Consider the following 15,089-nt stretch of genomic DNA (forward strand, 5'->3'; position numbering starts at 1 on the left):
GGATTAGTGTCCTTATAAGAAGAGGAAGAGAGACCAGAGCTCACTCTCTCTCTTAGCCATGTGAGAACAGAGCCAGAAGGCAGCCATCTACAAGCCAGAAAGAGGGCTCTCATAGGTACTCAGCTATGATGGCACCCTGATCCTGACTTCTAGCCTTCATAATTGTGAGAAATAAATGTCTGCTTTTTAAGTCACTCTGTCTATGTTACTCTGGTGTAGTAACCCAAGCTAAGACACTGATCTAAAATAAAGGCAGTTAAGGCTATAAGTTTTCTCTAAGATTTTTGCCGTTTCCCGTGGGTGTGGGTATGAAGCAGTCTCCTTTTATTGTTTTCTAAAAGGTGATTTTTTCCCTTCAATTTCTCTTTGATATAAAGCTATCCAGAAATATATTTCTGAGAAACTCACCTAAGTATCAATATTTAAGATGGCTCTCTTAGTCAGCTCAGGCTGCCATAACAAAATATCATAGACTGGGTGGCTAAAACATGGAAATTTATTTCTCACAGTTCTGGAGGCTAGGGGGTCCAAAATCAAGATGCCAGATAATTCCGTTCCAGTGAAACTTCTCTTCCTGACTTGCAGATGGCTGCCTTCGCAAAGACCTCATATGACAGAAAGAGCCCTGGTCTCTCTTCCTCTTCTCATAAGGACAGTAATCCCATGCTCCCCCTTCCCCGTCATCATGACCTCATGTAAACCTAATTACCTCCCAAAGACCCCACCTCTAAATACCATCACACGGGGGCGGGGCGGGGAGGGGGTTAGGACTTCAACATATGAATGGGGCAGGGGTGGGGGGGGGAAGGCACGCAAGTATTCAGTTCCTAACAATGGCGGATAATTTTTTAAATTGTTTATTATAAATTCTATTGGCTTATGATCAGAAAGTGTGACCTATAAATTTTCCATCACTCATTTTTAAATTGTTATAAAATATATAAAACATAAAATTTACCATTTTAATCCTTTCTCAGTGTACGTTAAGTACAATGGCATTATGTACATCCACATGTTGTACAACCATCACCACCATCCATTTCCAGAAATCTTTTATCTTCCCAAACTGAAACTCTGTATCCATTAAATACCAACTCCCCATTCCCCTTACCCCAGCCCCTGGAAACCACCATTCTCCTTTGTGTCTCTACAAATTTGACTACTCTAGGTTATCTCGTATAAGTGGAACCATACAGTATGTCCTTTTGTGTCCAGCTTATTTCACTTAGCCTACTGTATTTAAGGTTGATCACTCATTTTTAGGTTTTTGTTCTGGTCTAGTACATAATCTACCTTTGTAAATGCTTTATGAACATATTCTACTTAAGGGATATGTGTTCTCTATGTTCTTATTTTGGTTGTATTAGTCATATCTTTTATATCTCTATTTTTGTCTATTAGAGTTGTCTAATTCTGAGGAAGTAAATATTGAAGTATCTCACTACATATTTTTGTCAAGGCCTACTTGCATTTATAATAGCTTTTACTTTTACATATTTAGCTGTTGTGTTGTTTGGTGCTTTATCACTTTTATTTTCTTCATCAAGATTATTTTCTTCATTATGATTTTTATCATTGCATAATGAACCCAGAGCAAAAGCATCTGCTTTTTAAATGAAAGCATAATGATTAACTCTCCACAACTTGATAATTCCTTCCCCATAGAGTTCCCAAATAACATTTTATTGCCTCTTTATTCAATATAAAATAACATGCAAGGACCACCAGATATATAATGAAAACTTACATAATGTGAGGGACATCAAGATAAACAAACAAAAAGATCCCAAAGAAAACAGATAATTCAGGACACAAAAGACAAGAACTAAACACACACACAGAGACACACACTCAGAGAGATTGTAAATGATAATGTACTCCTAAAACAAGACCATGTGATACAAAAAAGCAATAAGCAAATAACCTGAAAATTAAAAATATGATTGATATAGTTGCCAAAATTAAAATTTCTATGTAAAGATGAAATAAAACCCTAAAAGCTTGCAGAGATTAAAAAAGTAAGCTACAAAGAAATGAAAATCATTTTAATATCAGATTACTCACCAACGACACTGCTGAAAGATAATAGGGCAATACTTTCCAGATTCTGTGGAAAAATTATTTTTATTCTAGGATCTTCTACCCAGCCAAATTACCATCATATGTGAAGATAGTCACAGTGTTTACCTCCCATAGACCCTTCTTAGGGAGACACAAGAAAGTATTTCATTAAAATAAGGGAATAGGGGCTTCCCTGGTGGCGCAGTGGTTGAGAGTCCGCCAGCCGATGCAGGGGACGCGGGTTTGTGCCCCGGTCCGGGAGGATCCCACATGCCGCGGAGCGGCTGGGCCCGTGAGCCATGGCCGCTGAGCCTGCGCGTCCGGAGCCTGCGCGTCCGGAGCCTGTGCTCCGCGACGGGGGAGGCCACAACAGTGAGAGGCCCGCATACCGCAAAAGGAAAAAAAAAAAAAAAAGCAGCACATGTAATAGGATCCCAGTTTTATAATACTCCTGTCTTTTCTGTGTGTATACCTGTAGACCATGATGTCTGGGATATTTGTTTAAAGCCATGATAGCCACTTCTACGGTCAACAGTGAGTACTTTGGGGAGGGAATATCTTGAATTTTTTATTTTATACCCTTCTCTTCTGTTTGAATATCTTAAACTTTCAAGAGTTGCTTTTTTAATATTAGAGTTTATTCAGGTGAAGTGATTATGGCCCTCATTATTCTTTTTATTGCTCTTTAATATTTTTTTAAAATAGCTATTACAAGTAATATGTATATAAAGTCCTGTGAGACAAATATTATGGCAATAATACCAAAAACTAACGTTTGAATGGAACTTAACCTATATTAAAGTCCTTAGAGCTGCATAACAACCCTGTGAGATAATTATTTTACTTATCTCCAGTTTACAGAAGAAAAAGTGGACTCAGTGCTGGTACGCAGGATCAGAACTCAAGACTGGATACTTATTATTAGTCCTCAGTACTCAGTGCTAGATCTCTTATATTTCCTAATGCTGTCCTTCACTTAAAACAAAAACCAAAATCTGAAGCCATCTACATTAGATATAAGTAAATAAGTCAGAAGAGTTTGAAAAACATATTTTCGAAAAACAAAGTGGAGGATTTTCATTTTCATTTCTTAGAGGAGAGAAGACCTTCTCTTCCATTCTCTAAAGTAGGGTAAACATCATCGGTCTTCTTGGACCCTCTTCCACACGACACATTGCCATGTGATGGAACTTTAGACTGACTGCTAACTGGTTTTCAAAGTTTCCTGAGCTGGTTGCAATTTTATTTTTAACAACGACCATGCATTGGTTGCAAGCTGGTGTAAAGTACTCCTTACAAAAATATTTTATATATTTCTGTGACAACTTAATCCTCACTTTGAAAAGCTGTAAATTGCACATTATACACACTTACTAGAACATCCCTCTTGAAAACATTTCTTCGAGTCACTTTAAACATCATAGGCAGTAACTCAAAAAGAAATGTCAACCATAACATGTTTTGTTTACAAACATCCGCAAATAACTGTTGCTACGCAAACCTCAGAAGTCCCTTTGCAAACTGCGCTTAATTCTGAGGAAGGAAAAAGCGGGCGCGAGAACCAGCCTTCCCTCTACTGCTCAGGGGGCTAGAAATGAGTGCAAGGAGTGGAAGAGGAGGCGGGAGTAAAGATTCAAGCTTTATAGTTGTGAATATCAATTATAGTTTCAGTTTGATTGATTGATTGATTTTAATGCTTTAGCAAGTACCGAAAAGGGCTAGCAGGTGAGGGAGGAAGGAGATGCTGCCAGAGAGAGGTAGACCGAGAAGAGATGGGATTAGGGAAAGAACGGAGAGAAATAAAAGTGTTGGGGTATTTCTGCCAACTAGAAAACGTCCCCCAACAGACCCCTTCTTCCCCCGCCTCCTTCACCTGATCCTTACCAGATCTTCCAGTATCTTGTTCTCCTCGTTCGCCACCGGGATGGCGAACCCTTCCTCCCAATTCAGCTCCGCCAGGAATTCACTACTCATGATGACAAACAGATAGGGGGCTTCAGAAAAGGTGCAGAGGTAAGATCCACCTTCTCGTATCGCCCGTGAGCGGCACCTGAGGCAACCCCAGGAACTCGCAAAGCTCCGGGGTAGTTGCTACTGGAGCTCTAACAACCGTTTCGCGCCCTTAGTTACCAAACAGGAAGCGCTCAGGTCCCCCGGCAAATCTTCCGGTTGAGAACTCCTTCCCAGGATCCAGTGCAACTTTTTCTTCTTGGGCACCCAGAGAAGCGAATCAACTTACTCCTCCAGAGGTTCCTTGGGATTGCCAGGTACCGGCACAACAGTCCTTCAATGTGCGGCTCCGGTTAGCCCCTTCGGCGCTCCCGGGAGGTATAAAATCGGTGGCGCCAGCAGTCTCCGGGGGACCACAGGGCACCGGACCTGCATTGCGCTACGCATCTGCGATCCCGGGCGGAAGATGAGAGCTAACGAAAAGAATAAACCTAGCTTTCCTTTCAAGTGGCGTTTGTTGAGTTTCATTAGTAGATGAAATCTTGTAGGCTGAAGTAGACAGGTATTTTGAGCACAATTCACTCCCTAGAATCATTGCTGGATGTTTTGATCTTCGTCTGTTTTAACTTCTGGTCTCCCACCCAATGTTCTTCTGCCCGGTTGCAGAGTCCTAGTTGACCGCAGTCGTGAACTGCCCCGAGATGGCAAACCTGCAGCGCAGAGTTCCCACACCTTTATTTCCTCTTTTTTTTTTTTTTGTCCAGGCAGCATGTGGGATCTTAGTTCCCCCACCAGGGATCAAACCCGTTCCCCCTGCAATGGAAGCGCAGTGTCTCAACCACTGGACCGCCAGGGAAGTCCTTATTTTCTTTACATTTTCATTTGTTAGCATTTACACATCTTTAATTCCACACAAACACCTATATTTCTTCCTAAACTCGAAAAAGTCTAACCGCTTTAGACTGGCAAGCACTTTACTAATTCACTCATTTGAATTAACTGCTTGGCACCGGTAGGAGTTTGAGTTTATGACCCGTGACCGGTAGGAGTTTGAGTTTATGACCCGTGTTTTATGTACCCGCTTCTCAGAACTGGAAAGCACAAAACAGTGAACTAACCTAATCCTTTCATTTCCTAGATATATGAACTGAAGCTCCCTGAGGTGAAGCGGATAAAGTAAGCAGGACCTAAACTAGGAAACAGGTCTCAAACTATGCTGTCTGCAATGAGAGGTGTTCTTGGCTGGAATACTCAGTGCATCGTGAGGACCAATTAATTTTGCTTATCCAATAGTCAACTATATGTAGCTTTTTTTTTGCCATTTTGAATTTTATTTTACCTGTTCGTTGTTAACCTTTTTATTATAAAAATTTTAAATATATGTAAGAATAGAGAGCAGGGTATAATGAACCCCTATATACTCATCACCTTGACTTAACATTCTTTTTTTTTTTGCCATATTAGTTTCATCTATATCTTTTGGTGAAGCATTTTAAAGTAAATCACAAACATCACATGTCACCCATAACTACTGGAGCATGCATCACTAATGTTTAACGTTTAATGTTTTATAACATAAACACAATATCATTATCACATCTGACAAAATTAACAGTATCAAAATAACTCTTCATGACCAGTATCTTTTCATATTCATATTTCCTCAAATGTCTTGAAATGTCTTTTTTTACCCTTGGTTTGTCGCTATACTTTTGAAATCTTCTTTTGTAGCTTTGTCTCTTTGTGCTTACATGGTTTTCCATATATTTAGCATTATGGACTTAGAAATAGTGTCTTCAAAGGCTAGAGTTAGCAAGGCATTTTATTCTCCAGTTCTACAATGCCTAAATTTCCAAGGTGGTCAAGAGAAAGACAGCTTGTAGAGGGAATGTTGACCTATATGGAATAATGGACTTTTACAGCTTAAATAACCTTAATAGAGATCATCTTTTATTTTATAATAGTTTAGTCAACACTACTAATGAAACTGTTAATATCCAGCATATATTAAGATGACATATAGTTATTTATATTTAAAAATTGTTATGGCAATGTCCCTTTTTTAATGATTATTTTAAAATGTGAATACTGAGGCATCTGCCTTCACCTGTGCCAATCTGTTGATCCACCCCTCTTAGTGTCAGCTGTAGCTGCCAAATGTATGACTGCAGCTGTCTTTGCTGGGTACTTCTCTAGGCCCCAAGGACATAAGAACTTTGGCAGCCAAATCCCTGCAAAGAATCCCATTTCCCATATCTCAAGGCTTCTATTTCCTGAATTTCAGGGTAATGATTATACAATGTTGAATTTTGGACAAAATGTCCATGCATCCTCTAAATTCTACCTTTCTGCCTTTAAACAATATCCCTGCTTCTCTCCCTCATCACCCCAGTATTCCTATCATCCATTCCCACTTTTATAATTCTACAGCTTCCAGATTCTAACCCTATCATTATTCATTCAGATTTAGAAATAAAGCCCAAAGTTTTACAAGCCTTGTCACTAAACATGAAATAATCAATTTAATCCCCAAATGCTAAGGTAGATGTTACCCTTTTACTATCTCATTCCCAAATAGATAACTTCATCCAGATCAGGTTGTTAAGGCTAAAATATGAAGAGATTTTGGGTTTTGCAAAAATAACGTGATCTTTGTTTTATAAGAAAGAAAAATACATATAGGTATGAAGTAAAAGGAAAAGATATCCTCAGCTCCATGCCAATCTCATTCTCAAAAATTTGCCCCATTTTGGTGTTTATCCTACCAGCATTTTTTAAAATGAAGCTATAAGTATATACATATATTAATTTTTCCTATAGAAATAAAACCATAAATATTCTTTTGCAAATTCATTTTTTCACTTAACAATAGTGGCTATGTTTCTGTGTCAGTATATTAGATCTTTGGTCTTTTAATGGCAGCTTAAAATTCAGTATCATCAATCAATTTTAACTTTATAAACAATGCTATAATGAACACCTTTCTAATACTGTATTTCATCAATTCTAGACTATACTTATTTTCACATTTTAATATCTCCAAAACTGGAATGCATCTTTCAGTTAGTGTTATATTTGGTGAATAAGATATAATCTTGAACACCTTTGTAAGTATTTCTGCATGACATTTTCTTAGAAGTAAAATTAATGGAAAACAGGTATAAGCAATTTTATTTTGATAGATACCACTAAATTATCTTTCAAAATGTCTTTGCATACCTACAAAATATGACAGTATTCTTATGAAGTATCAAATATTTTACAACCTAAAGAGTAAAATATGGTTTTTCATTGTTTATTGACAATTATATAATTATGAGTGAGACTGAGCATCACATTTCTTCTGCTAAGAATTTCTTTATCATATCCTTCGTCCATTTTTTCCCATTAGGTTATCTCTTCTTATTGTATTAAGGCAGTGTTTTTTATGTTATAGTTTCTTTGTGCATGTTTGTGTGTGTGTATGAGTATTTTTCTCCTCATGTTTTTTTGGGGTATTTTTTAAACTTTGTTTAGTGTATTTTGCTATACAACACCTCAGAAACTGCTCTCATTGTCATCAGTATGCTTCATATTCCAGTGGATATGTTCATCATCAACTTACCTGATATATGGGCTGCATTCAGCTCAACTATTCCTTCCCTATTAAAACATTTTCTTCTCTTGGCTTTTTTTTTTTTTTTTTTTTTTTTTTTTTTTGCGGTACGGGGGCCTCTCACTGCTGTGGCCTCTCCCGCTGCGGAGCACAGGCTCCGGACACGCAGGCTCAGCGGCCATGGCTCACGGGCCCAGCCGCTCCACAGCATGTGGGATCTTCCCGGACCGGGGCACGAACCCGTGTCCCCTGCATCAGCAGATGGACTCTCAACCACTGCGCCACCAGGGAAGCCCTCTTCTCTTTGCTTTTATGACTCCCTTCCAAGTCCACTGCCACCACTCCAAACAATCATCATCTCTCACTGCACTACTGCAATGGCATCCTCAACAATCTGCTTCTACTCTTGTTCCCCCAAAATCCATTCTCCCTCAACAGTTAAGGTAATCTTTTACTTCCAACATCTAATTTTGAAATATTTCCCACATATAGAAAAGCTGAAATAATTTTACAGTGAGCACCATTATTCCCCTGATCTAGATGTTTCCTAGGTCCTACCATGAATGTTGGACTATTCTTGCTGTTACATACCCATCTATCCATCCACTCATCAATTCATGTTATTTATTGATGCATTTCAAAGTAAATTGCAGTAATCAGTACACTTCCCCCCTAAAGACTTCACTATGCATATATTTACTTTTGTTTACATTTATCCCTCTATAGGTAAAATTTATATACAAACAAATACACAAATCTTGAGTTTGGACAAATGCATACACCAGGTTAACCTAAACTATGCTCAAGATATGGAACATCACCACTTCCCCAAAAAGTTTCTGCCTGCTTCTTTGCAGTCAATCCCTGCTCTCACATCCCCTAACCCCCCAGAGGCAACTTCCTGTTCTGATATTTTCTCTATCATACATTAGTTTCCTCTCTTTTAAAACTTCAAATCAATGAAAAGGCACTGTATTGTGCTATATTTCCTAAATTTACCATTTATTGCCTCTCAGCTCCAAATTCACCCATTTTGCCTGCTCTGTGAAAACAGATATGGGCCCTTTAAATATTTCTCTTTCAACAGCTGGCACAACATCAAGCTTTATCAATAAGGGCACAGGAGAGACATTGCAGGAAGAGAAAAGCCTTTTTTTCTCCCTGATTCCAGTGTGCTCACCTGGCAGCACGCACAGCTTCTTCAGTGTCCAGTTCCTGCATCTCAGGCAGTTCTTCCAGCATCAGGCTCCTGCAGCACTTGTGGCTTCTCCATTCCCAGCTCCTGCTGTGTGCAGCAGCTTCCCTTAGCACTCACCTCCACCCCAACTTGAGTAGTTTGGCAACAGAGTGCCCCCAGTGAGACATCACCCCCTTAATAGATTTCCCTGGCACCACAGAGAACAGATTTCCAGCAAGTTCGACCAGCACAATGATCTCTCTGCCATTCATTTAGCTGAGGGACAGGGTGGGAAGGCTCTTCCCTGGGCACACTGTCTCAGCTTTAAGGATAGTAACTGCTCCTTATTTCTGCTATATCTCCATTCTTTAGAGTTTTCTTTACTTCTTAACAGCCAGCTGCTTGTTACCCCATCCTCTGTTACAATTAACAAGTCTTTATATTGAGCCTTCCCTATTAAATTGCTGTGTGGTTTCTCTCTCCTGATTGCACCCAGACTGATAAAAATATGTACTTTTTTTTTTTTTTTTTTTTTTTTTGCGTTACGCGGGCCTCTCACTGTTGTGGCCTCTCCCGTTGCGGAGCACAGGCTCCGGACGCGCAGGCCCAGCGGCCATGGCTCACGGGCCCAGCCGCTCCGCAGCATGTGGGATCCTCCCGGACCAGGGCACGAACCCGCGTCCCCTGCATCGGCAGGCGGACTCCCAACCACTGCGCCACCAGGGAGGCCCAAAAATATGTACTTTTTGATGTTAGGCTTTTTTTCACTCAGCTTCACGTTTTTGATATTCATCCATAGTGCAGTATCAATGGTTCATTTCTTTTTATTGCTGAATAGTATTCCCTTATGTAAATATAACACACTCTGTTTACCTCTTCTCCTAATGATGAACACCTGGACTGTATTCAGTTTGGGGAAACTATGAATAGAGCTATTATAAACATTCCTGTACAAGATTTTTAATACACTTTTTATTTTAGAATAAGTTTGATTTACAGAAAACTTGCCAAGATAATATCCCATATATCCCTCATGTAGTTTCAGTTTCCTCTAATATGATCATCACACATTAACATGGTACATTTAACAAAAGAAAGAAGCCAACATTGGCCCATTACTATAAACTAAACTCCAGATTTCCAGTCTTTCCATCCATGTTTTATCTGTTTCAGGATATAATCTAGCATACCACATTGCATTTTGTTATCATGCCTCCTTAGTCTTCCTTGGTCTGTAACAAGTTCTGGGTTTTTTCTTGTTTTTTGTAACCTGAACAGTATTGAGAAGTACTGATCAGTTATTTCATATAGAAGTTCTCTAAATGCCTCAATGTTTTATCTGATGGTTTTCTCATAATTAGTCTGGAGTTATGGGTTTGGGGGAAGAAAACCACAGAGGTGAAATACACTTCTCATCACATCTTATCAGAGGGCTCGTGATGTCATCATGGCATTACTGGTGACTTTACCTGTGATCATTTTGTTAAGATAGCATTTGCCAGGTTTCTCCATTGTAAAGCTACTATTTCCCCTTCCATACTCTAAATGATTCACTGAGTTCTGTCTGCCTTCGAGGAGAAAGATTACACTCTACCTCCCAAAAAGAGAGTAACTACATGGATTATTTGAAATTTTTCTGTAAGTAGGAGTCTATCCTCTCCATTTATTTATTTCTTTATTCAATTATTTATTTCTTTATTCAATTATTTATTTATATTACTGTGGACTCATATATATTTTATACTTTGGATTATAATCCAAACTATGCTATTTTGTTACCCAATTTGTTCCAGCTCTGGCCATTGGCCCCTGTATGTTTGATATGCCTTCATCTTTTTGTTTTTTGAGCACCTCCTTACTTTCTGGCCTACAAAGTGCTCTAGGCCATCTTATATTTTCCCTTACACAGCCTGAGAATTAGCCATTTCTCCAAGGAGCTCTGATTCCTTTTATTGGAGAATGGCATTTAGAAATCAAGATCTGGGCTCTGGGCATGTTTGCTGTTACTGGGTTGTCAGTGCTTCTGGGCCCTCTCAGCAGACAAAACTAGATAATATACGTATGTATACTAACCCAAGAATTCATACAAATCTATAATCATCTTTGTGTCTATCTGTATACACTAAACATTAGTACATACTGATGTCTCTGACTCCAATCCAGTACCACAGAGTTTATTCTAGCCTTCCCTTATTTATTTGAAACTTCCCTCCTGACAGTGAGAAACCTTGCTCCCACTATCCATCAGCCATTTACTTATTTTTTCAACCCCAAAGTACATTTAAATGTGTTTCAGAATTAGTAATGTGTACTCTCAGTACAAGCCTTTTCAAGGACATATGTTTTTATTTCTCTTGGATAAATACCAAGGAGTACAATTGCTGACAGCAGGGTAGGTGTATGTTTAGTTTTATAAAACATGCCAGACCTTTTCCAAAGTAGTTGTACCATTTTAGGGGCTTTTTTAAACTTAAATCAGATTTCTTCCAAGTTAAAACTCTTCAGTGGATTCCTGGTTTAGTCGGAATTAAATCCAAAATCCTTAATCTGGTCTACAAAATCCTATGTGATCTTATCCCTGACAAATTTTTTCCAAGCTCATCTCTTGCCATCTTTCCCCTTATTCACTATGTTTCAGCCACCTTGAATTTTTAAAATTATTTCCTTAGAACTTCAAAAAACCAAGGAGTCTCCCAGCCTTTGGGTCTTCATATATACTGATCCCTCTGCCTGGAATATTTTTCTTCCATAATGTCTAGTTCTAGAGTATTCTGCAGGGCTCTATATTCTTCAGTTTATATATAACCTCCTTAGAGAGGCCTTCCTTGCCCATTCAATCAAATATAGCTTTTACCTGTTACTCTGTCTTATAGCAAAACTTTCACATTTAGTAATTACATTGAGACTAATTCACCATAATTAGTACTTATGTTTTTATTTTGTTTACTTATTTTTTATCTTTGCTACTAGACTATAATATGCATGACAGTAGGAACCATATGCATTTTGTTCACACTGTATTCAGAAACTAGAACAATACCTGCACATGGTAATGCTCAATAAAAATCTGCTGAGAGAATAAATATATAAATGAAAAGAGGAGTTTTAAATTTTTTAATGGTTAAATCTGTCAGTCTTTTCCTTGATAACTTTTGTTTTGCATCTCACTAAGGAAAGCTTTTCCCGGAAGACTATAAAAATAAACTATTTTATATATTATTTATTTATATATAAGTATTATATACAACATATAATTTTATTTATTTAAATTTTACTCATTAAAAGTTTAATATATTTAATATTAAAGTTTATATTAATATTAAGAATTAGTATTTATTCATTAAAATTTATTGTTGTTTATTCATTAAAATATTTATATATGTTATTTATATATTTTTCTAGTACTTTTTTTCAGTTTCCCAAGAACTTAATTTTTTTTTTCTTTTTCATTTATTTAATTATTTATTTTTGCTTTATAACAAATTTAATCACTTATACATATACATATGTTTCCATATCCCCTCCCTTTTGTGTCTCCCTCCCACCCTCCCTATCCCACCCCTCCAGGCGGTCACAAAGCACCGAGCTGATCTCCCTGTGCTATGCGGCTGCTTCCCACTAGCTATCTACCTTACGTTTGGTAGTGTATATATGTCCATGCCGCTCTTTCACTTTGTCACAGCTTAACCTTCCCCCTCCCCATATCCTCAAGTCCATTCTCTAGTAGGTCTGTGTCTTTATTCCTGTCTTACCCCTATGTTCTTCATGACATTTTTTTTCTTAAATTCCATATATATGTGTTAGCATACAGTATTTGTCTTTCTCTTTCTGACTTACTTCACTCTGTATGACAGACTCTAGGAATATCCACCTCATTACAAATAGCTCAATTTCATTTCTTTTTATGGCTGAGTAATACTCCATTGTATATATGTGCCACATCTTCTTTATCCATTCATCCGATGATGGACACTTAGGTTGTTTCCATCTCCGGGCTATTGTAAATAGGGCTGCTATGAACATTTTGGTACATGTCTCTTTTTGAATTATGGTTTTCTCAGGGTATATGCCCAGTAGTGGGATTGCTGGGTCATATGGTAGTTCTATTTGTAGTTTTTTAAGGAACCTCCATACCGTTCTCCATAGCGGCTGTACCAATTCACATTCCCACCAGCAGTGCAAGAGTGTTCCCTTTTTTCCGCACCCTCTCCAGCATTTATTGTTTCTAGATTTTTTGATGATGGCCATTCTGACTGGTGTGAGATGATATCTCATTGTAGTTTTGATTTGCATTTCTCTAATGAGTAAAGATGTTGAGCATCCTTTCATGTGTTTGTTGGCAGTCTGTATATCTTCTGTGGAGAAATGTCTATTTAGGTTTTCTGCCCATTTTTGGATTGGGTTGTTTGTTTTTTTATTATTGAGCTGCATGAGCTGCTTATAAATTTTGGAGATTAATCCTTTGTCAGTTGCTTCATTTGCAAATATTTTCTCCCATTCTGAGGGTTGTCTTTTGGTCTTGTTTATGGTTTCCTTTGCTGTGCAAAAGCTTTTAAGTTTCATTAGGTCCCATGTGTTTATTTTTGTCTTTATTTCCATTTCTCTAAGAGGTGGGTCAAAAAGGATCTTGCTGTGATTTATGTCATGGAGTGTTCTGCCTATGTTTTCCTCTAAGAGTTTGATAGTGTCTGGCCTTACATGTAGGTCTTTAATCCATTTTGAGCTTATTTTTGTGTATGGTGTTAGGGAGTGATCTAATCTCATACTTTTACATGTCCCTATCCAGTTTTCCCAGCACCACTTATTGAAGAGACTGTCCTTTCTCCACTGTACATTCCTGCCTCCTTTATCAAAGATAAGGTGACCATATGTCCGTGGGTTTAACTCTGGGCTTTCTATCCTGTTCCATTGATCTATCTTTCTGTTTTTGTGCCAGTACCATACTGTCTTGATTACTGTAGCTTTGTAGTATAGTCTGAAGTCAGGGAGCCTGATTCCTCCAGCTCCATTTTTCGTTCTCAAGATTGCTTTGGCTATTCGGGGTCTTTTGTGTTTCCATACAAATTGTGAAATTTTTTGTTCTAGTTCTGTGAAAAATGCCTATGGTAGTTTGATAGGGATTGCATTGAATCTGTAGATTGCTTTGGGTAGTAGAGTCATTTTCACAATGTTGATTCTTCCAATCCAAGAACATGGTACATCTCTCCATCTATTTGTATCATCTTTAATTTCTTTCATCAGTGTCTTTTTTTTTTTTTTTTTTTGCGGTATGCGGGCCTCTCACTGTTGTGGCCTCCCCCGTTGCGGAGCACAGGCTCCGGACGCGCAGGCTCCGGACGTGCAGGCTCAGCGGCCATGGCTCACGGGCCCAGCCGCTCCGCGGCATATGGGATCCTCCCAGACCGGGGCACGAACCCGTATCCCCTGCATCGGCAGGCGGACTCTCAACCACTTGCGCCACCAGGGAGGCCCCATCAGTGTCTTATAATTTTCTGCATACAGGTCTTTTGTCTCCTTAGGTAGGTTTATTCCTAGATATTTTATTCTTTTTGTTGCAATGGTAAATGGGAGTGTTTCCTTGATTTCACTTTCAGATTTTTCATCATTAGTATATAGGAATGCCAGAGATTTCTGTGCATTAATTTTGTATCCTGCAACTTTACCAAATTCATTGATTAACTCTAGTAGTTTTCTGGTAGCATCTTTAGGATTCTCTATGTATAGTATCATGTCATCTGCAAACAGTGACAGCTTTACTTCTTCTTTTCCAATTTGGATTTCTTTTATTTCCTTTTCTTCTCTGATTGCTGTGGCTAAAACTTCCAAAACTATGTTGAATAAGAGTGGTGATAGTGGGCAACCTTGTCTTGTTCCTGATCTTAGTGGAAATGGTTTCAGTTTTTCACCATTGAGGACGATGCTGGCTGTGGGTTTGTAATATATGGCCTTTATTATGTTGAGGAAAGTTCCCTCTATGCCTACTTTCTGGAGGGGTTTTATCATAAATGGATGTTGAATTTTGTTGAAAACTTAATTTTTTTAATTGAAATATAGTTGATTTGCAATGTTGTCTTAATTTCTGCTGTACAGCAAAGTGATTCAATTATACCTATATATACATTATTTTTTATATATATTCTGTTCCATTATGGTTTATCATAGACTATTGAATATAGTTCCATGTGCTATACAATAGGACCTTGTTGTTTATCCATTCTATATATAATAATTTGCATCTGGTAACCCCAAATTCCCAAGTACTTTTATAATTATATAATTACTTTTATAATTATATATTCTATATTA

The 15,089-nt window shown here is 38.0% G+C and overlaps 1 protein-coding gene across 1 annotated transcript in view; it reads right to left on the minus strand.

Moving 5' to 3' along the window:
* The window catches only part of CCDC39 (coiled-coil domain containing 39), a 45,923-nt gene extending 41,737 nt beyond the window's left edge, over positions 1–4,186 (minus strand). Inside the window, exon 1 of the mRNA XM_060099180.1 lies at positions 3,946–4,186. Within this exon, the coding sequence (XP_059955163.1) occupies positions 3,946–4,035 (90 nt within the window). The 5' untranslated portion in view covers positions 4,036–4,186. The remainder of the gene's footprint in view (positions 1–3,945) is intronic.
* Positions 4,187–15,089: the final 10,903 nt, after the last annotated feature.

Source organism: Mesoplodon densirostris, chromosome 5 (assembly GCF_025265405.1).
Source record: "Mesoplodon densirostris isolate mMesDen1 chromosome 5, mMesDen1 primary haplotype, whole genome shotgun sequence".
In the NCBI taxonomy this organism is placed as follows: Eukaryota; Metazoa; Chordata; class Mammalia; order Artiodactyla; family Ziphiidae; genus Mesoplodon; species Mesoplodon densirostris.